Here is a 22800-nt window from a genome sequence, read left to right as displayed (position 1 = left end):
GGTTACAAAGGCAGAAACATCTGAGGGTACTTCAACGTGCTGTAGCACATCAACAGGAAGCACCTCGTTGAAGAGGTACTTTCCACTATGAGGGTATACTACCACAACTATTTTGGTGCAACAGTTGCTCTGCCTCCTGGGCCAGTCTTGCTGTTCTTTCTGGACAGGATTGGTGATTGTCCAAGTATATGGGTTGCAGATTGTCAATGCTCTGATTCAGAGAGCTGATTACCTACAAATCTGTTAAGGTGCTATTAAACTGAGAGGAGAACCTACAGTTGCCATAATCATCTCAGATGGGAAAGGAAACTTCTCACCACAGCCATCACCTTGAAAAGTAAGAGCAGCTATGTTTCTAGAAGCAGGCCTAGACTGAACACCTCTGTAGCAGAGATATGTCCCATAGGAAAATATAGAAGCAGAGAGCCTTCCCAAGACTGGGATGCATTAAAGGCAGACCACAGATGTTCCTTGGTGAACTAGGATTGTCAGCCAATTTCACACCCCTACCACAGCTTGATGTGCACACACACACACACACACACACACACACAACAACATGTTGAAGATACATGACGACTAACTACAGTTTGGAGAAAATAAGAATGCAGTCTTCTTTACCTGCAGCTGAAGAAGTGTGTACTGCCAAGAGACTACTCCAGGAGCCATGAAAACAAAACGCATGGCATTGGTGACCAGGAAACCAATCTGCCATTTAAGGAAACGAGTCAACATTAGAAAGCTAGTATGCCAACCACAACTCTCAACCACACACACACACACACATACCCATAACTATTCGTTGGAAGAGTAAACACACATCTTCAGGTCATTATTGCCATTAACACAGTTAGAGCCCCACTGGCCCAATCCAATGCCTGTTTCAATGTCCAACATCTCCTAGGTTTGATCGAGCCCCAAGTCTTCAGAAGCACAGCAGATTAAAAATCTAAACCTCTTCTCTTAAAGGCCCAAATTTGGACGTAACAGAGGAACTACAAGAATGCACTAATGAGTTGATTCACTTCATTTGCCTTCAGTTTATATGTACATCTAATCTTGAATCTGAGAAGATTCAAGATTAGAAGGTTACTATGATCACATTGGCTAGTGAGGGCAGAAAGAGAGGAAGGCACAGGCCACTAGAGGCAGCCTGCTCCAGCTGGACTGCCCCTCTCAGGGACTAGCATCAATTGCCCTGTGAGAAAGATCTCTATGAGTTGTTATATTTTAATCCTGTTTATCGTGATTTTATTCATTTATCTTTTTGTCATTTGTAAGCCATGTTGGAAGAATCTGCATCCCAAAAGGTGGGAAATAAATAGCTGTAATAAAAATAAACAGTGGCAGCTGATGGCAGCTGCTTCATGAATTTTGTATAGTTCTCTTCTGCACAGAAAACATTTCCCATATTCTACGACTAAAACCTGAGCACCGAAGACTTTCAGGTAGGGATGTATGAGAATTTCATTTCAGTTTTCAAATAACTTGAAAATGCCGTTCACGTTTGCAAAGTGTATATTTGAAAAATGCACTTATCGTTCTCAAAATGCACAAGTTTTAAAAAATGCACAACTTTCTCAAACTGTGCTCGTTTTGAAAAACGCACATCTTTCTCAAAATGAACATCTTTCTCAGCATGCACAAATTTCGAAAAATGCACAAGTTTTAAATCGCCCACACTTTAGTCTATGGAGAAAATTTGTGCAATTCTGGAAATTTGTGCAAATGGGGGGGTTGCCCGACTTTCACATTTTATAACTGTTCATTTTGTGCAATTTTCCCATTTGCATGAAATGAACAGCAATCACAAATGAGAGTGCAAACTGAGGAGGGATGAGCAGCAAACTCAAGTTTGGAAAACCTTGGCAAGCGCGAACATCGCTTATTTGCCCGTCCCTACTTTCAAACTTCTGCCCAAAACTAACAGGGAATCTACTTCATGAATTAGAACTGCTCACATCACAGGAAGCTGTAATCAATTGTAATGGTCCCAGCCACCTGGAACCTGATTGGGCCAAGACTGGTCACAAGCAGCAGCCCATGAACAGGACATACCAGCACAATAGGAACAGCAAACTTGAGCATCACCGACTGTACTGTAAACCTCTCATTATCCAAAGCAGTCACAGGACGTGATAAAGCCATGTCCAAACACAACCTGAAACAAAAGATGAACTTTAGATCTCACATGGTGTCAAGTATATTACTGTCCTTTTATCACACTTCCCCGTTCTGTACATAAAACGTACAGGGGCAAAAAACCACTATTAAACCATGTCATAAGACCAGTATCCTCCATTCCAAGAATTGATGTGTCAGGTGATAATAATTATCTTCCAACAGCCAAAATCTTATCAGAGATTTTATGACTACAATGTATACTCATGGCCAAATTGACGGGTTTGATGGATGAATTCTCCACCCATTCTTCTACAAGTCTACCGCAAATGCCAATAAAAGACTGCCCTCGCACTGGGAACGGTGTTGACCTTACCTGACATTGTCAATCACTGGAGTTTTCGTGACACGGAAGAGTCGATACAGCTGGGGATTCTGAGGTCCCTTCTTCAGCTCCCCATTTGGGGAAGGCGGAGGAGAAAAGGGGGGAAACAGATCCCCTGGCTCCAGGACAATGTGCTCATCGTCCTATTAGAAAAATACAAGACAGGCTCTCCAAAAGCTGAATAACAAGTCGAAAACTGAAGGACCCGTCTGAAAGCTCTTGTTTCTTAGAGCAATAGAACTGGCAGCAACGCATTCCATTGCCTACACTTATATAAGTAAACACACCGTATGCACTGGCTTTTAAGAACTAGTTTGCACCGAGATTACTTCCGAGTACTAAACCCGATGCTATACCTTACTTGGGTTTCCCACTCTGATGGCAAGCTCATTCACAGTTGCTCCCTAAACCAGGTAGAGGGAACCTCCGGCCCACAAGCCCACTCCAGCCCACAGAGGTTCCCCACCTGGCCGCAGAGCCTTTCTGGATTCCTCCAGGGGGCAGGGCTAGGGCTCCAAGGGAGTTCTCTGCATGCCAGCACCGCGCAGGGGAATCCTCACTGTTTGCTCCAATCACAGATCAGAGATAACAGCAGGAGATGTGAGCAGCAGGGGCCTCGGCCAGTGCCAGCTGCTCCTCCCAGCGCTGGCAGAGTTTGTTTGCATGCCATGTCCATGTGAACAATGCACAGCATGCAAAGCCCCGGGGATTTGCCTGCACAGTGCCTACCCCAGTGGGTAAAACAAAACTGTGAGAATATGATGGATTGATACTATTGTTTATATTGTTGCTGTCTTTTAACATTTTGATATTTTATACAATTTTAATATTATTGCTGTTTTAATATTTTTAACTTTTGTATATTTCTATTTATATGTTTTAACTGTAAGAGTTTTTAATGTTGTAAAGCCGCCTTGAGTCCCAGTAAAAGGCAGGAAATTATTATTATTGTTGTTGTTGTTGTTAAAAACCTGACCCCATGCAGGCAAAGCATCCTGGCCAAGCTGGTGGCTGGAGCACTTCTCCAGCCGCCAAATCAGTCAGGGCGGCTTCATTGTTCGTAAGCTTTCCCCCAATAGTGTGGCCCCACGCCCAGATGTCATTCAGCACATGGAGAGCTGGGGGATCATCAATTTAGTTCCCTGCCACTGCTCTAAACAAATCAAAATCCCCTTCTTTAGATTGGTGTCTTCACCCCAACATCCCCAGAAGCACCACACTTCTCCAGAGAACCAGATTTCAACCTAGTACCCTCCATATATTTTGGACTACAACTCCCCTAATCTCTAACCACTGGCCATGCTGGCTGGGGCAGATGAAAATCATAGCCCAAAACATCTGGAGGGCATCAGGTTTCTTACCCCTGGTTTGGGGAGACTGACAGCAATGGTTAATCCCCAAACTCATTGTATGAGATCTAAAGGACAAACATCATGCATCAAGCAACTGAGTTCGCATTTCAGAAGTAACACAGCAGCAGAGTCTGCTCAGGGGTAAACCATGCATACAAACCAGCCCTGTTCGTAAGGATGGCTCAGCCAAACCTGACTGAAGAAGATACACTGTGTTTATGACATGTGAACACTTATACTACACTTCTAACAATCCAAACTGTCATAGCTCTCCCACAAAGAATACTGGGAATCATCCTTTGATGAGAGCACGGAGAATTCTCTACTGCAGTTTACTGGCCCCCCTCACAAAAACACAATTCCCAGGATTCCATGGGAAAAATAATGACAAGTAAACCAGTTTAAGCCTGTAGTACAGACATACCCTTAGACTGCAATGACAGTAACACCATTGGCGGAACTCTGCTTGCTAACACACTGAAATTCTTCCCCAGAATTCAACACACTTCGTGGCTATTCTGGCTGGCACAATATAATCCTTTACAGAGTGCATTTGCTATGGTTATAGGTAAAAAAAATGTTCCTCTTGTGATATAGATATCCTAACTTCCTCTCACAATACAGTTTCTCATAGCTTTAAAAGAAGTTTCTAATTGGGGACCAGTAAATAGTCTGGGAGTGCCTTATGCTGTAGCATTGCTGAAGCTAAGTGTGTGTGAAGCTGACCAGTCTCTTGGAAGCCCAATCACTGGAAATAAGATTACTGGACACGTCAATGCAAGAGCAAGTATTTTTTTTAAAAAAAAAAGAAGTTTCTAGTCCTCATGTTTAGGTAGAAAAAATAAAAAAGATATAAATTACATCTGGTAAATGCTTTGGAACCAAAAGGACATCCAAATAAGACTTCAGACATATATGGTTTGTGTTTTCCGTACTCCACACAGGTCCTTGCCTCTCACAAACACACCAAATCACACATCCCACATACTTATTATTGTGGCCCAAAGAGAAGAGAAATATGAGTTACCTTAATCCCTCTAAGAGAAGTGAAGGACTCTTGCCCGGGCCTCAGAGCAATAACATCACCCTCTACTAACAAGCTGACTGGGAGGTTGACCAGATGGCCATCTCTGTAGACCCAGTGTAGTGACCAGGATGGGGCAAAGGGCATGTGAAGGTCAGGGTACATAGTGTTTGCCCAGTTCAGCTCTCTGCCATCCTTTAAGGCATCTGAAAAGCAGATTAACAGGAAATGAATGATGGCCACGTGTCCGGCCTGGGAAGGCTTTGGGTGTGAAGCCACATCTCCACTGTGGAAGGAAATCCATTCTGGACTCACCTCAGGGCCAAACTAGACATGGCGTTAATTGCGCGCATGCAAGGAACATGACTGGTTTTTAAAATGTAAACAGAAGCGGGGCGGGGGGGTGTAGCAGCAGCAGGACCCCTGGGGTGAGGAGGGAGAGTTCAACTCTTTCTTCCCATCACAGTGCTGATGAAAATCACCCTCCTGGACCTGTTATTTGCTCCAGAAGGGAAGGCCCCATTAGCATCCAGGGGTGGGGGTGAGGGTGGGGGAGAGGCAGGGATTTCTATTAGGATCATGGCAGGGTGTGTGTGTTAATCTCTCTCTCTCTCTCCCCCCCCACCCCCCCGTCGCTATCTCCATCTCCATCCCCTGTGACCCTGCTGCTGCTAGGGCTGCCCCAAAGCTGGTATTTACATTTAAAACAAAAAACAAAACACCAAACCATGCAAGTTAACAGTATTCATGCAATAAATATCACAGCTGGTTTGGTCCACACACAGCCCTTGTGGTCTCCTGCAGGTGCCTTTGCACATTCCTCCTGCAGTACAGCAAGAACCTCGACATCTAGATACCTTTGGAAAGAAGTAAGTGTATTTGCCCATAGGAGAATGCATCAGGTGAAGCCAGAAGGCGAGGGAAAAAAGTCAATGCAAGTGACAAAAGGAGCAGCAGCCTATCTGAAGGAGCACCTCCTCCCATATCAACCTGCTGGTGCATAAGAACCATACTCCATGTTCAATCTGAAAGAGAAGTAGACTTATCCTCTGTAAGAGTGAGGGCCTTTTCTGACTTTGGAATACCCTCCCATTGGAGGTGCATCTGGCACCAACGTTAGACTACTTTTGCCACCAAGTTAAAACCTGTTTATTTGCCCAGGTCTCTTAAATTTAAATTTGCATTTTGAGCTGGTTGAAACAGTCGTTATGCCTCTCTGTTTTACTGTATTGATGTTTAGGTTTAAAGCTAGTTTTATTGTGTTGAATATTTGATGTCTATGTATGCAAGCCTGAAATCCTTTTTTGGATGAAGGTGTGATCTACACCTTTAAAAAATAAAATAATCAGAAAATATTCCCGACACCGTAAGAATGTAAGCTATAAACTGAGGTGGTAAAGCTATTGTGAAGGGACTCAAGAAGAGGAGAAGATACATTTAGCTGCTGGAAAAATGACATAACTGAGGGAGAACCAAAGGCCAACCCCAGGTCTGGTTCAACTTTGATGTGAAAACTGTCATACAGATGGGATGGAAGGAAAAAAACCTGAGGGCTGTGAGACTGAAGGAAGACAAAGATAAGACTGGTAAATTCAGGAGAAAGGCTACTGGACAGTTTTTATAACATCTTGATTTTGGAGTGCAATCCATCTCTGATTAAGAACATGCTTTTTCAGATGTTATATAAGAACAAATGCAAAATAGGCACTGACTATGGTACTTCTGAGAGGATGCAACTAGACACACGCAGAATAGCAAAGAGGACCAAGAAGGAGGAAGAGGAGGCCTCACCATTTATTTTGTTGATGATGTTCCGGAGCCTCCTCTCGACTTCCCGGCGCTTCAGTCTTTCCTGCCGACCAATCAGGAAGAGATCAAGTAGCACCAGGAGGAAGAGTGCCAAGGCATTGACAATTTCAGAACCCTCACTGTTCAAAGCAAAGCACTGGATGTTACAAGCAGTTGAATGAAAGAATTAAATATGGATGCCACACAAAAGTATATGGCAGTTCTGACTGCCCCCCACCCAATGGATTCAAATTCTGACAGTAGCCACAAGGAGAGCAGCCTCGGACTTTAACCCAAGAGAAACGAACTTTTTTGCACCTCCTTGGCCAGCCTGCATAATCAAGCTAATTCAAATCATGTGTTCACAGCAGCAAAAAAGAGCTTTTTATAAGAACATAAGCAATAGGCGTGTCTTCAGCTCACTCGGGTCGCGCAAAATGTACAAGGCCTGCAGGGAAAGCTTAGCAGACCATATCAGTGGCGGACATGATGGCGGTTTTGTAGCCTGGGTGCAAAGGGACCATGGCCATAACGGGTTCACAGGGGTGTTGATGCATTACATTCTTCCAGTCTGTCTCAGTGAAAAAGCCTGCCTTATAAAATGCATTGGGCTCATGAACATGGTTCTGCCATCTTCCACCATTTTCTCCCTCTCCCTGCCTGGCTCTCTCCATTTGAACCCTAAACAAGGGTCTACATCTAGGGTGTAGATGCATTGGAAAAGGAGGGTATATGAGAGATTCACTCTCAGTAGTACATCCTTTAGAAGGGAGCATTTAGTACAGAGGGAAAAACAAGCAGCCCACAAATGACTTGGATGTAGCCTGTGGGAGAATACACAGGGCAGTCTCCAACAGTGTCATTCTGCAGACTCATATAGCGCTAGCGGAGCTCTGCTGAATCTTTCTGTTGCACAAGCGGCTGCCCATTATGCTTACGCAACCAGCTGTGCAAGCAGTTATGTAACAGGTTGCTCAATGGGTTGCACAAGAGTTATGCGCAATGGGTTGCACAAACATAATGTACACCCGCTTGCGCAACTGTGCTTGCACAAACGTAACTTTAGTTGGATAGTTCTTCTTCTTTAGTTGAATAGTTCTTGGATAGTTCTTCTTTTGCACAGAGTTCAGAACCTAGTTTCCACTAGTGCAACATCATTTGTGTTAACGGAATGACACAGTTGGATACCGCCCACCGCTTTTGATTCTTGCAAAACAGACAACATAACAATATGGGTTAAGGGTTAGGGGGGAAAAGAATCCAGTAGAAACTCTCCAAATGTTTTCAAATCTTGGGATTGCCAGGTCCTTTGAGGGATCTGAATCAACACCAACATCACATTTTTAAATTTAATAACTCTAGACTAAGATTAAATGCGAATTATTCGTCATTGTGCTTTGACACGCTGTGCAACCATATGGGAGATATGTAAAAATATTCCCCTCAGAGATATTTAAATGTGCAAAACAGCTTCAGTCATCTGGCTCACGTCCTAACTCCACGCAAGAGGGCTGTTTGCCAGTGCCAGACAGGGCTCCTATGCCTTTCATAGCTTTAAACTGCAGTATGAAATCCAGGAGGTAAAACTTCCTCAATCCTTTTGCTGCAGCAATGGGATGAAAGCATGCTTGTCAAACATCTCCTCCTGCTAAGGAGCTATTTAAAAAAAGCACAGCAGAACTTTTCAAGGCCAGGCATTGGCAGCCCAAGTACTTTGTGCTGAACTGGATATTCACCCTGGATTTTGACGCCCTAAGAACAAATTCTCCACTGGAGGCCCTCCAAAGAGCCTTGGGAGGGTTTCATAAACAAGGCATTAAGGAGGCCAGTGAAGAGGGAGAGAATGTGAGGTCACAGAGAGACTAGGCAGTTGCACATACATACTGCAATTCTGCTGCTTTTCATCCAATGAACCGCTTTTTCCGCTATGAGCCCACCTGCATGCTTAGATCATCAATGGAGACCCTATTCCATGTCCCACCAGCGGTGGAAACGTAGGACAAGGTTTCCTTGGAGGTGGCAGTGTCCACTTTGTGGTCTTAGTATCCACCTTGTGGAATTCTTTGTTTCAGAGTAACTGCTTGGCTCCCTCATTATCCGTCTTTAGACACCAGATCAATATACTACTGTTTCAATGCACTTTTGACCTGAGTGGAAACTGGCCATTGGCTTTCATCACCTTATGTGATCTTGTTTAGTTTTGTCACTCCTCCAGTTGAATTTGTGTGGATTAGTGATTTATTTGAAATGATGAAGGTAAAAGTACTCTCTGCTTTAAGTTTTTTTATGATTTAATATTAGCTGCCATTAGGGTCCTCCATGGATGGAAAGGTAAGAAAAAATATTGTAATACATAAGAAGACAGCTTACCTTCCTTGTGGCTGGCTCCCATAACAGCACAGTAGTAGCAGCACTGTTAGCAGCATCAGGGATGCCCCCGGCCAATGGAAACAGGAGCAACGGTTGCCATGGTACAAGAAACTGGTCTTCCACACCTCCTACAAAAGAGAAGAGCAAAGGGGAAAGGCTACATCAACAAAATGGAAACTTGACTTTGTCTAAGCTGACAACAAGAGTGGAGAGACAGAAATGGACGCTGTTCACACAAGATCATATCCCACACCTTTCTCCATCATCTATGTACAGGGCACATGGACTCACATCCCTCAGTCAAATATGCAGCTTTACCAAAGAATCCACGGCTCCACCAATAGTTCCGTGGGCTGGCTGCTCTTCACTAGGAAACACCATTAGAGGATGGTGGCCCCTAGAACAGATGCTGCTGCCCACTCCAATTCTACATACCCACATTAGAGGTGGACTGGCAACAAAGCCAGAGCAGGATGGGGAGAGGAGGGAGGCAGGCCTTTTGTGCCAGGGCCCACAGCAACCTGGAGGTGCTCAGCCATTGCTCCCGGCCTCCCTCAGCTTCAGGAGGACTGGAGTCACCATTGCCCCAACTCCGGTTGCTCATACTGGAGGTGTACTGGCCACTAAGTGCCACCTCCAGCTTTCACAAATGGGAAATGTCTTGCTTTCCCCAATGATCTACAATGTGAACTCCTGCTCCAAATTAAATCCTTTACCTTCCTAAAAAATACACATTATTAAGAACAACCCCAAGTCTTGCAAAACAAGGTGGCATAAACTCACACAATTGTCATGCTTACCTTCCATGAAATCACCTTCTTCCTTTCTTTCTGATGCCCCTCCAGCAGTGCAGATAGCTGGTCTCTCAGGATAGTCAGGGCCTTTGTTGTAGTCAGACCCAAATTTGCAGTCATCTCATCCTGGAGAACAGTGAACAGTAAATGCTGCATTTCTCCATAACCTTTCTGAGCAGTTCCTGCATTGTCATCCTCTTCAACCTCTAGATATATTCGGCACTGAGAACTGACCTGGCTACTGCAGGAATTGACTAATCTTAGTCCAGTATCCAGGATAACACCACATTTTGCAATGAACACAACAAACAATTTCGTAGCTTCAGCTCTCAGTTCTCTTTTTGGGGTGTTGCTATTCACCTTTGAAGGTATAGGGAGAGGGGAAATCCAGTTTCCTTCCTATATCTGTCTCTCTCCTGAAGCTCCTGCTTCTTCACACACTTTCACGCTTTCTGTTCTGACCAGCTAAGGCTCCATAGATGGAAAACAATGAGCAAGCATGTAATCTCATCTCAACTGCAGTGCCTCCCCTTCTCAAGGTTGATGTCCAACAAGTTTTCTTCCCAGTTGCCTGCTGTAGGTGAGATTTCATCTTTGAGAGTCTAGTGGTGATGTCACTTGTTTATGCTGACCCAATTGGCTTATACAAAATGAATATCAAGCCAAGTTTGGGAGCAGCTCAACAGAGCCAATCACAGACTGCCGAAGACTCCAGCTGTGTGTGTTCCAGCACAGCAGAAAATTAGTGCAGGACAATGTCTAGAAAACCCAAAACTCTTGCATACTAGCCCTCTTTTGTCAAACTGTGTTGCCCCGGCCATGGGCGTTTGGCACCTCTTAGGTTAGAGGTGCCAAATAGTGATAAATCAGATTCAAAGGTTTACTTACAAGGAGACTTTATTGGGTAACTTACAGCACACAGGCATACCCAATGGGATCAGACAGCTACTCTGAAAACTATCCCGACTCCCAGGCTGGCCACAGTTGGAGCTGTGGGGTCCAGCCACAAAGCAAAAGACAGACATTAGAAAAACTTTCCACAGCAGAGACATTTCAGTACTTCAGTCTGGATCAACCCAGGTCCTGTCAATCACTGATATTATCTGGAGATCAATCTCACAGACTACCTGTATGCAACCCATTCTGGATCACGTATAGGCACCACACAGAGAAATTTCCACCATACTGGCTGGGGCTGATGGGAGTTGTAGTCCAAAACATCAGGTGGGTGCCATGTTGCCTACCCTGACTTGATCTATTATGGTGGATGAGCCACACCCACAATATTTTGGTTCCTGAAGTAGAACATCCAAATGGTGCCCTCCTTCCCATTAATGAACATGGGGGGTGAGCTGCTGGCAAGTTCTTCTGTGTGCAGTTTGCACCGAGATGAACAGCACTTAAGAGCACTTCTGTGCTTTTGTGCTGTTCGTGTTTAAATGTGGTTTGTACAGGACCTCCTAGTAGATTCTGCCGCAGGAAAGATTACTAGAGAGTAACAACATCCAACAGTATGCCTTGCGACACAGACCCAGCCTGCTGGGCTGGGAAAGCAGTAGAGAAGAACGGGCACAAAACCTTTCCTGCCATATATTAGTACTTTGCTTGCACTGCACGGGGCGGGGGATACGCTGCAATACAGGAGTCATCATGGGAGAAACAGAGCATGCAGGGCAGCTCACTTGTTTGTGACTGTGCTTTCCCAGTGAGCATAGTAACACTATTGTGCATGCATTTCTGTGGCAAAGAGGGGATGACTGTACAAAATAGGCTAGAATGTATTGCTCCAGAATCGTCAGGGATTATAGGTGTAGTAATCTGAAGCATCTGGAGGGCACCATGTTGTCTACCTTCAGATGAAGTCTTATCTATATACATGAGGATATGTAAAGATAACACATAGGTATGCAGAAGGTACTGAAAGGCAATGCTAAAATAAGAGTGAGCCCTGGGATTACCAGCAGCTACAGCTACTTCTAGGAAGGTGTTGCTAATGGCCCTGCCCCCAAGAACACTGATCTTCAAGCTGTGCTAGGGAAACCATCCCTGTCAGAGATGCTCAAACCCAGCTTAAGACTGGCTTTGACCAGCAAGCCAATCTGTTTGAGGCTGCCATCTCCTATGGCTCTCTCTTGAGCTTTTTAAACCAAGATGCAAATCCCTCTGCAGCACACACACACAAAATCCGCAAAACCTGAATGTCTAAAATAAGAAAATTCTCACGAAGCACAGGCAAGTCACGATACAGCATCTCCTGGCAGAATCAAGAATAAAACCTGACGTAATTCTCCTTCTGCTTGGTTGGTCTGGGGGATTAAGAAGAACAGGGCTCCCTTCTTTCTGTTGGACAAGGGCCAGATTACATCAACTCATGGCAAAACGCACATTTCCCCCACCAGCACCACCACTACCCCCAAACAAAAAGGAAGATACAGGCAACAGTTCTGGCAGCACACATTAATGCAAGCCTTGCAGGTGCTGCGACGGCAGGCATCTTTGCAGAGTTAACAGAATTCTTGTAGGCATGGGAGACAAACCCAAGAGACTGAATCTCTTTCCTTTGGAGGTCTTCAAAGAAAGCTTAGGCAGGTATTTGTCAGCAATATCTTAGGAAAAGGCTTTCCTGACTTGGAACAGGGACCACATGATCCATTGGTCCCATCTAAGTTTATGATTCTAACTTTGGCAAAGAATGTATTGCATGAGGATTCAACAGTAGCTCCTAGCTAGGAAGTTCAACGATGCTCCAGGATCTCCAAGTGGTTGTCACCAGGCCAAATATCTAGACCTATGATGGTTTCAGATTGGAGGTGCAGCTGCCCCTGGGATTGCTGGGAACCAGATCCCAGGGGCAGTTGTATGTCCAATCTGAAACCATCACTTGCCCTGCAGAACCTACCTTGAATGTCTGCAAACCACTCCTCCTCCACTTTCACCTTGGGTCTCATACAGTGGCCATCTACATGGCACCACTTTCAACCTCCACTCCATCATAACTGTGCAGCATTGCAGTTGCAAATTAGATTCTGCTGTGGTACACGTGCAATTTACTGCGGACCTCTCCAACAGGAAAATCTGCTCTGCCGTGACACATAGCTATCGAAGCGAAGGAAACTGCGACAGTCGCACTGCCCTTTTTTTTAACCACTATATTTAAATGCGCAGCTGCACAGGCACATAAGGGTGGGGGTGAGACACTTCGGCCTTCAGTGGCTGTTTTGTATTTTAGGGGTTCTTTTGTGTCTGTCGGTTCCTCGTTTGGCAGTTCTCCAGCCCGAGACTCTCATGATGGTTTGCCAAGGCGTGTGCCCTTGACAGATATGTGCCAACCCATCATTCCAAAATGGTGGCTGGAGAGAAGTTGGTCCTGGACTTTCTGCTCCCCCAGGACCCCTGGCCCTTGGCCACTGACTCCAAAGCAGTCATTATGAAGATACAAAGCTGCAAAGGTATGCAAAAGTATGGTTGAAGAAATGAGAAAGCTTCCCCATGCCTCTGTAACTGAGCAAGCCCCAGAGGAACAGGGAGGAGTGAAGGGGCATCACTAGGCTGACCATATTTCCTTGAGACAAAAACGGGATACTGGGATGACAAAAACGGGACGGGGTTATGTAATATTCTGTATTCATGAAAAACAGCCTAAACTCACTGCAAAAGAACATGGAAAGGGGTGCAAATGAATAACACTAATTTATTGCATATACACACAACAAACACTCATAAATATACATATATAAAATACTTATAAAATATCACATGAGCAGTAAACAAATCTGTATGGCATACCACACTGAACACTCTAATGCAGGACTGCAGTGGCCAGACTGCAGAAAATCATAAACATACACCAAAAAGAAAAAAAAGAAGGAATGAACACCCCGACTGCTATCACAAGCCAGTATATGCTAATGTCCCACCGGAGAGTTCTGCTGTAATAAAAAAAATAGCTAACAGCCTGTTGAACTGAAATATGAGTCTGAAAAGTCTGAATCAAACTGAATGTAGGGCAGAAGGCATCTCTATGGCAGAATGATGGTAGAAATAACAGTAAGATTCACCCTCCTGGCTCCCACACGCTGAATGGGGCTTAGCGACCGCCTGTTGAATTCCCCGCCACTGCAGACAAGCAAGGGGGCGGCGTCTGATCGTCGCTAGCTCAAGAAGCCTGGCCCTGGCTGGATAAAGTAAATGGAGCTTCCTCTTTCATCACACTAGTAGTTTTACTGCACGCATTGATTAGCATAGCACCTAATGATAAACGCGTTCGAGTTTTTTACAAAAACTTAAAAAGGGAACAAAATAGACATCTATATTAAAACGATGGGGCGGTCAGGAAATATGAAAAAAATGGTACTGCCCCGTTTAAAACGGTACGTATGGTCAGCCTAGGCATCACAGAGTGACACAAGCACTAGGCACGCCTACCACATGCCCACCACAAAATGCGAAGTCAGTTTGGGGAAGGGACAGACACCTTGCAACAATGGGAAACCCGCAGCAAACCAAAAACATGGCAGCAAAATGCATCTTTGGAAATCCGCATTTTCTGGGTGAAAACCACGGTTAGGCTGCGAAGTGGTGACTGTGTCATATGTCCCGAAGGACCTCAAATCACAGCGGCCCCGGAGTTAAATGGCTCATTTGGTGAAGCCACAGACACTGTGACTTCACCATCAAGTCAGATTTTTTTTTCTTGACCTATTCCAAGTCAGAGTTACCCCCTTCCACTATCCACCACACTCCCCAAGAAACCTGCTTTTTCTAACCTCTTGCCTGGTGAAGAGGTTTGGAGATCTCAAAAGCTTGCACATTTCGGGTGATATTTTGGTTAGCCTAATAAAGATATTAAGCAATATGGATTTGGGGAATTTTCTTACAGTCAACATGGTGACCTTTGTGTGGCTTTCTCCATTTAATGGAGTTCTCTCTGTTATTGGAGATAAACCCTTTTGCAAATGATGAAAACTGGCTTTAATTCCAGAGAGCAATTAGTACGGATTAGCACAAGCTGACTATTCTCCACTCTCAGTTAGCTTTCAAGGTCTGCAAACTATTTCATTTGAACATGATACCAAGATACAAATAGGAACTCCATCTGAACAATGAACCTGATGTTGATTTACTTTCTGACCCTTTGGTCACTGCAAATATATGTGCATACATTCTGCATTTTCACCCTCCTCTTCCTCATTACTTCTGTAAGATGCAAGCAGGGAAAGCTAATACCTTAAGCAGCCTGACCCCTACAAATTGTACAACATTTTTATACGAAGTACATGCTGCAATAAACCATTTAGTCCCTAAGGTGCCACTGCGCTCTTTATCTTTTGTGCAGACCTAGTTTATTACAGTACCCTTTAGTGGTCTGACTTGGTAGCTAATTCCCCAGACTCGGCATATAGCAGCAACCCTCCTGCTAACACAAAAATGCAAGGCAGCAGGGATTATAATGGAAAAGCAAAGTGGCGAGACAACTCAGGATTGGTTCCAACATTAATTCAATAAGTTAGGAAGGAGAATGCTGAGTAGGACAATGCAATTGTGTTCTCAGCACTGGTGCCTGCTGCAGAGTCTGTGCTTATTTTCCAACATGATAAGCAATTGCTCATTCCATAGCACTAAGATTTGCCTGTTTCACCGCACAGCTTATTTCAAAATTAAATAAATCTCCACACCCCCACTCCCAAAGAAGTGCATGGGTACAATGGAGCACCAAATGGTTTGCAGTATCATACTGCCCTTATACAAATGGATGGTGCGATCACACTTGGAATACTGTGTACAGTTCTGGTCACCACACCCCAAAAAAAGATATTGTAGAGCTGGAAAAACTGTGGAAAAGGGCAACTAAAATGATCAAGGGGCTGGAGCATCTCCCCTATGAGGGAAGGTTACAACAGCTGGGGTTGTTTAGCTTGGAAAAAAAGGAGGGTAAGGGGAGACACGACAGAGGTCTACAGAATTATGCATGGTGTGGAGAAAGTGGATAGGGAGACATTTTTCTCCCTCTCTCAAAATACTAGAACTAAGGGTCATCCCATGAAGCTGATTGTTGGGAGATTCAGGACACATAAAAGGAAGTACTTCTTCACACAGCGCATAGTTAAACTATGGAATTCGCTACCACAGGATGTAGTGATGGCCACCAATTTGTATGGCTTTAAAAGGGGATTAGACAAATTCCTGGAGGATAAGGCTATCAATGGCTACTAGGCTCGATGGCTATGTGCTATCTCCAGTACCAGAGGCAGTGAGCCTATGTACTCCAGTTGCTGGGGAACATGGGTGGAAGGGTGCTGATGCACTCATGTCCTGCTTGTGGTTTCCTGTCGACAGGTGGTTGGCCATTGTGTGAATAGAATGCTGGACTAGATGAACCCTTAGTCTGATCCAGCATGGCTCTTCTTATGTTCTTAAGTACACTGCACATGAAGTAAATCCAGCCTGCGATGCTATGTGTGAACTGCCATCCCATTGTAACAAGGCATTATAAGATCTCCTACATATATATATATATCTGCACCACTTCCTAGTAGTTAAGGTGCTGCTAGGATGGTGCACAGACAACCTCACCTTGCTTCCCACTGTTTCTGTGCCTCATAATCACTTCACAGCTCCACATTGCCACAATAGTAGGCAATGGTGGCTGTTGCCAGAGTAGAAGCCTCTAAGAGCAGCTCACAGGCAGTGAGGTTATGCTGGCTGGCACAGCTGAGGAGGAAAGAATGAGCAAATGACAGACAGACAATGGAAGACCATGTGGAAATAAAACCCTCCGAGGGATATGAAATCATCCTCTGTTGGCTCCTGTCCCATGGATGCACATGTGGGATCGAGACCCAAGTATGTCGCGAAGACCCGTGGACTCGCCAGGTATGTTGTCTCCCGGGAGGACAGATTAGAGACGTGACTGAAAGGTTGCCTGCACTCATAAAGCCCACTGACAGGTATCCCTTTCTTCTCATCCATGTGGGAACAAATGATACCGCCAAGCAGAGCTACGAAGAGATCACGTCAGACTTTGAAGCTTTGGGAAGGAAACTCAAGAACTTTGGGGCCCAGATAGTTTTCTCATCCATCCTTCCAGTAGTTAGAAGAGGGATAGAAAGGGAACGAAAAATACTCCGGGTGAATGACTGGCTACGAAGGTGGTGCCGACGAGAGAGATTTGGATTCTGGGACCACGGGCTATACTTCCTGGAAGATGGGCTGTTGGCTAGGGATGGGTTGCACCTCACAAAGGCTGGGAAGAATGTGTTTGGCCGCAGCATGAAGAACTTCATCAGGAGGGCTTTAAACTGAATCCTACGGGGAAGGGAGATGTAATGTTGGGGGTAACAATGGACGTAGGCGCATGCACTGCAATGGAGAGAACAGCGCTGATAGCGCCCAATAATAGTCTTCAGACACATGTAGGAAGAAAGCCAGACTATGAAGCACATGGTCTTCGATGTCTATATACTAATGCCCAGAGTATGGGAAACAAACAGAACGAACTTGAACTCTTAATACAGGAGGGAAATTATGACTTGATAGGTATAACTGAGACTTGGTGGGATGACTCTCATGACTGGAATACAGCAGTTGAAGGATATAACTTGTTCAAAAAGAACAGGAGGAACAGAAAGGGAGGCGGGGTTGCACTGTATGTGAAAAATACATATCTCTGCACAGAAATACAGGAGGAGGAGCTTGGTAGCCCCATCGAGAGCATCTGGGTTGAAATAAATGGAGCAAAGAATAAAAGGAACCTGGTGGTCGGAGTCTACTACCGGCCACCCAATCAAGGAGAAGCCAAGGATGAAACTTTTGAAAAGCAAATAGCCAATGTTTTAAGGAAGCATGATGTAGTAGTAATGGGGGACTTCAATTTCCCCGATATTTGTTGGGAGACAAATTCTGCAAAACATGGCCTCTCCAGGAAATTCCTGACTTGTGTGGCGGATAACTTCCTCCTACAGAAAGTAGAGGAAGGAACTAGAGGATCGGCTATCCTTGACTTGATCCTAACCAACAGAGATGACTTAGTGGATAAAGTAGCAGTTACAGGAACTCTGGGGGAAAGCGACCATGTTGTACTTGAGTTCTTGGTTCTAAGGGAAGCAAAAGCCGAGTGTAGTCAAACGCGTACCCTGGATTTTAGGAAAGCTGATTTTAATAAACTCAGAACAATGATCAGTAAGGTCCCATGGCAAGCAATGCTAGCGAGAAAAGGAGTCCAAGATGGGTGGGAACTTTTAAAAAAGGAAATTCTCAAGGCACAATCACAAACAATTCCAACAAGAAGAAAAGGTGGAAGACAACAGAAGAAGCCAATGTGGCTTCACAAAAAGCTTAGGGATGACCTGAAAACAAAAAAGGACACATATAGGAAGTGGAAAGAAGGCCAAGTAACAAAGGAAGAGTACAGGCAGGTAGCACAGAATTGCAGGGATGGCGTCAGGAAGGCTAAAGCGGAGAACGAGGTGAGGTTAGCGAGGGATGCTAAAAACAACAAAAAGGCTTTCTTCAGCTACGTGCATAGTAAAAGGCAGAGGAAAGAAATGGTTGTTCAGCTATTAAATAAGGATGGCAAAATGATAACAGATGACAAAGAAAAGGCAGAGGTGCTCAATTCCTACTTTGGCTCAGTCTTCTCCCAAAAGAGGGTCTATGACCCCCCTGGCAAAGGCGAAGTACAGGCTGAAGGGGCAGGATTGCAGCTTGAGATCGACAGGCATATGGTCAAGGAACACCTCATTACTTTGAATGAGTTCAAATCTCCAGGGCCAGATGAACTGCATCCTAGAGTCATAAAGGAACTGGCAGAAGAGCTCTCAGAACCGCTGTCTATTCTCTTTGAGAAATCATGGAGGACCGGGGAAGTGCCAGATGACTGGAGGAGGGCTAACGTTGTCCCTATCTTCAAAAAGGGTAAAAAGGAGGAACCTGGGAACTACAGACCAGTCAGTCTGACATCAATCCCTGGGAAAATTCTGGAGCAGATCATAAAGCAATCCATCTGGAAGCACCTTGACAACAATGCAGTGATTACTCGAAGCCAACATGGATTTGTCAAAAACAAGTCCTGCCAGACAAATCTGATCTCATTTTTTGATCAAGTCACCTCCCTTGTAGACCGTGGGAATGCTGTAGACATCATATACCTCGACTTCAGCAAAGCTTTCGACAAAGTGCCCCATGATATCCTGATGAGCAAACTAGCTCGAAGTGGGCTAGATGAAACAACGATCATGTGGATCCACAGTTGGCTACAGAATCGGATTCAAAGAGTGCTTATCAATGGGACCTTCTCAAGCTGGGGAGAGGTAACGAGTGGGGTACCGCAGGGCTCAGTCCTGGGCCCAGTGCTCTTCAATATTTTTATTAATGACTTGGAGGAGGAGGTGCAGGGAATGCTGATCAAATTTGCAGATGACACAAAATTGGGAGGGATAGCTAATACTTTGGAAGACAGAAACAAAATTCAAAGTGATCTGGATAGACTGGAGTGCTGGGCAGAAAACAACAGAATGGCATTTAATAGGGACAAATGCCAAGTTCTGCACCTAGGAAAAAGAAACCAAATGCACAGTTACAAGATGGGGGATACGTGGCTCAACCACACTACGAGCGAGAAGGATCTTGGAATTGTCGTCGATCACAAGCTGAATATGAGCCAACAATGTGATGTGGCTGCAAAAAAGGCAAATGCTATTTTGGGCTGCATTCATAGAAGCATCGCTTCCAAATCCCGGGAAGTACTAGTTCCCCTCTACTCAGCACTGGTTAGGCCTCATCTGGAGTACTGTGTCCAGTTCTGGGCACCACACTTTAAGAAGGATGCAGACAAGCTGGAGAGGGTTCAAAGGAGGGCAACAAAGATGATCAGGGGACTGGAAACAAAGCCCTATGAAGAGAGACTGAAAGAACTGGGCATGTTTAGCCTTGAGAAGAGAAGACTGAGGGGAGATATGATAGCGCTCTTCAAGTACTTGAAAGGTTGTCACAGAGAAGAAGGCCAGGATCTCTTCTTGATTATCCCAGAGTGCAGGACACGGAATAATGGGCTCAAGTTACAGGAAGCCAGATTCCGACTGAACATCAGGAAAAACTTCCTGAGTGTCAGAGCAATACGGCAATGGAACCAATTACCTGGGGAGGTGGTGGGCTCTCCCACACTGGAGGCCTTCAAGACGAGGCTGGACAGCCATTTGTCAGGGATGCTCTGACTTGGATTCCTGCATTGAGCAGGGGGTTGGACTCGATGGCCTTGTAGGCCCCTTCCAACCCTACTATTCTATGATTCTATGATTCTATAAGGAACATGGCCCCTCCAGGAAATTCCTGACTTGTGTGGCGGATAACTTCCTCCTACAGAAAGTAGAGGAAGGAACTAGAGGATCGGCTATCCTTGACTTGATCCTAACCAACAGAGATGACTTAGTGGATAAAGTAGCAGTTACAGGAACTCTGGGGGAAAGCGACCATGTTGTACTTGAGTTCTTGGTTCTAAGGGAAGCAAAAGCCGAGTGTAGTCAAACGCGTACCCTGGATTTTAGGAAAGCTGATTTTAATAAACTCAGAACAATGATCAGTAAGGTCCCATGGCAAGCAATGCTAGCGAGAAAAGGAGTCCAAGATGGGTGGGAACTTTTAAAAAAGGAAATTCTCAAGGCACAATCACAAACAATTCCAACAAGAAGAAAAGGTGGAAGACAACAGAAGAAGCCAATGTGGCTTCACAAAAAGCTTAGGGATGACCTGAAAACAAAAAAGGACACATATAGGAAGTGGAAAGAAGGCCAAGTAACAAAGGAAGAGTACAGGCAGGTAGCACAGAATTGCAGGGATGGCGTCAGGAAGGCTAAAGCGGAAAACGAGGTGAGGTTAGCGAGGGATGCTAAAAACAACAAAAAGGCTTTCTTCAGCTACGTGCATAGTAAAAGGCAGAGGAAAGAAATGGTTGTTCAGCTATTAAATAAGGATGGCAAAATGATAACAGATGACAAAGAAAAGGCAGAGGTGCTCAATTCCTACTTTGGCTCAGTCTTCTCCCAAAAGAGGGTCTATGACCCCCCTGGCAAAGGCGAAGTACAGGCTGAAGGGGCAGGATTGCAGCTTGAGATCGACAGGCATATGGTCAAGGAACACCTCATTACTTTGAATGAGTTCAAATCTCCAGGGCCAGATGAACTGCATCCTAGAGTCATAAAGGAACTGGCAGAAGAGCTCTCAGAACCGCTGTCTATTCTCTTTGAGAAATCATGGAGGACCGGGGAAGTGCCAGATGACTGGAGGAGGGCTAACGTTGTCCCTATCTTCAAAAAGGGTAAAAAGGAGGAACCTGGGAACTACAGACCAGTCAGTCTGACATCAATCCCTGGGAAAATTCTGGAGCAGATCATAAAGCAATCCATCTGGAAGCACCTTGACAACAATGCAGTGATTACTCGAAGCCAACATGGATTTGTCAAAAACAAGTCCTGCCAGACAAATCTGATCTCATTTTTTGATCAAGTCACCTCCCTTGTAGACCGTGGGAATGCTGTAGACATCATATACCTCGACTTCAGCAAAGCTTTCGACAAAGTGCCCCATGATATCCTGATGAGCAAACTAGCTCCAAGTGGGCTAGATGAAACAACGATCATGTGGATCCACAGTTGGCTACAGAATCGGACTCAAAGAGTGCTTATCAATGGGACCTTCTCAAGCTGGGGAGAGGTAACGAGTGGGGTACCGCAGGGCTCAGTCCTGGGCCCAGTGCTCTTCAATATTTTTATTAATGACTTGGAGGAGGAGGTGCAGGGAATGCTGATCAAATTTGCAGATGACACAAAATTGGGAGGGATAGCTAATACTTTGGAAGACAGAAACAAAATTCAAAGTGATCTGGATAGACTGGAGTGCTGGGCAGAAAACAACAGAATGGCATTTAATAGGGACAAATGCCAAGTTCTGCACCTAGGAAAAAGAAACCAAATGCACAGTTACAAGATGGGGGATACGTGGCTCAACCACACTACGAGCGAGAAGGATCTTGGAATTGTCGTCGATCACAAGCTGAATATGAGCCAACAATGTGATGTGGCTGCAAAAAAGGCAAATGCTATTTTGGGCTGCATTCATAGAAGCATCGCTTCCAAATCCCGGGAAGTACTAGTTCCCCTCTACTCAGCACTGGTTAGGCCTCATCTGGAGTACTGTGTCCAGTTCTGGGCACCACACTTTAAGAAGGATGCAGACAAGCTGGAGAGGGTTCAAAGGAGGGCAACAAAGATGATCAGGGGACTGGAAACAAAGCCCTATGAAGAGAGACTGAAAGAACTGGGCATGTTTAGCCTTGAGAAGAGAAGACTGAGGGGAGATATGATAGCGCTCTTCAAGTACTTGAAAGGTTGTCACAGAGAAGAAGGCCAGGATCTCTTCTTGATTATCCCAGAGTGCAGGACACGGAATAATGGGCTCAAGTTACAGGAAGCCAGATTCCGACTGAACATCAGGAAAAACTTCCTGAGTGTCAGAGCAATACGGCAATGGAACCAATTACCTGGGGAGGTGGTGGGCTCTCCCACACTGGAGGCCTTCAAGACGAGGCTGGACAGCCATTTGTCAGGGATGCTCTGACTTGGATTCCTGCATTGAGCAGGGGGTTGGACTCGATGGCCTTGTAGGCCCCTTCCAACCCTACTATTCTATGATTCTATGATTCTATGTAAAATTTCAGAGACTCAAATACCTTTATATGTTTGCAATAAAAGGGCAGGGGAGAAGTAGCAAAGAAAGGGTCTCTCGGCAAAAAGAGCAGACTCCTAGAAGTCATAAGGAGAAACAAAGGTCAACATAGAGAGAAAGGAAAGGAATAAATAACAATTAAGGGGTTTAATTAGTAAAACAATTATATTTTGCATATTCTATCAACAGCTAAGCAAATTGCAACCATAATGCAAAAATAATAATGCTGTGTGCAGACCAGTAAACAGT

The 22800-nt window shown here is 44.9% G+C and overlaps 1 protein-coding gene across 8 annotated transcripts in view; it reads right to left on the bottom strand.

The window, feature by feature from the left end:
* TMEM94 (transmembrane protein 94) overlaps positions 1 to 22800 on the bottom strand; it is a 117122-nt gene that overhangs the window by 63814 nt on the left and 30508 nt on the right. For 7 of the 8 annotated variants that reach the window (XR_014788293.1, XR_014788292.1, XR_014788294.1 and 4 more), the window contains exons 3-9: positions 9841 to 9960; positions 9041 to 9168; positions 6674 to 6810; positions 4886 to 5088; positions 2498 to 2649; positions 2059 to 2161; positions 622 to 708 (exon numbers count right to left, since the gene is read on the bottom strand). Coding sequence is in view for 5 of the 8 variants with exons in the window: in XM_084838071.1 (XP_084694197.1) it covers positions 622 to 708; positions 2059 to 2161; positions 2498 to 2649; positions 4886 to 5088; positions 6674 to 6810; positions 9041 to 9168; positions 9841 to 9960 (930 nt within the window). In the remaining 3 variants the exon portion in view is untranslated. The remainder of the gene's footprint in view (positions 1 to 621; positions 709 to 2058; positions 2162 to 2497; positions 2650 to 4885; positions 5089 to 6673; positions 6811 to 9040; positions 9169 to 9840; positions 9961 to 22800) is intronic. The other variant, XM_084838075.1, reaches the window with a different exon arrangement.

This window comes from Heloderma suspectum, chromosome 2 (genome assembly GCF_057233095.1).
Source record: "Heloderma suspectum isolate Gila_16-S chromosome 2, 16-S_ref, whole genome shotgun sequence".
In the NCBI taxonomy this organism is placed as follows: Eukaryota; Metazoa; Chordata; class Lepidosauria; order Squamata; family Helodermatidae; genus Heloderma; species Heloderma suspectum.
The sequence above is the reverse complement of the archived record's forward strand: the minus strand, read 5'-3'. Positions and strand labels throughout refer to the sequence as shown.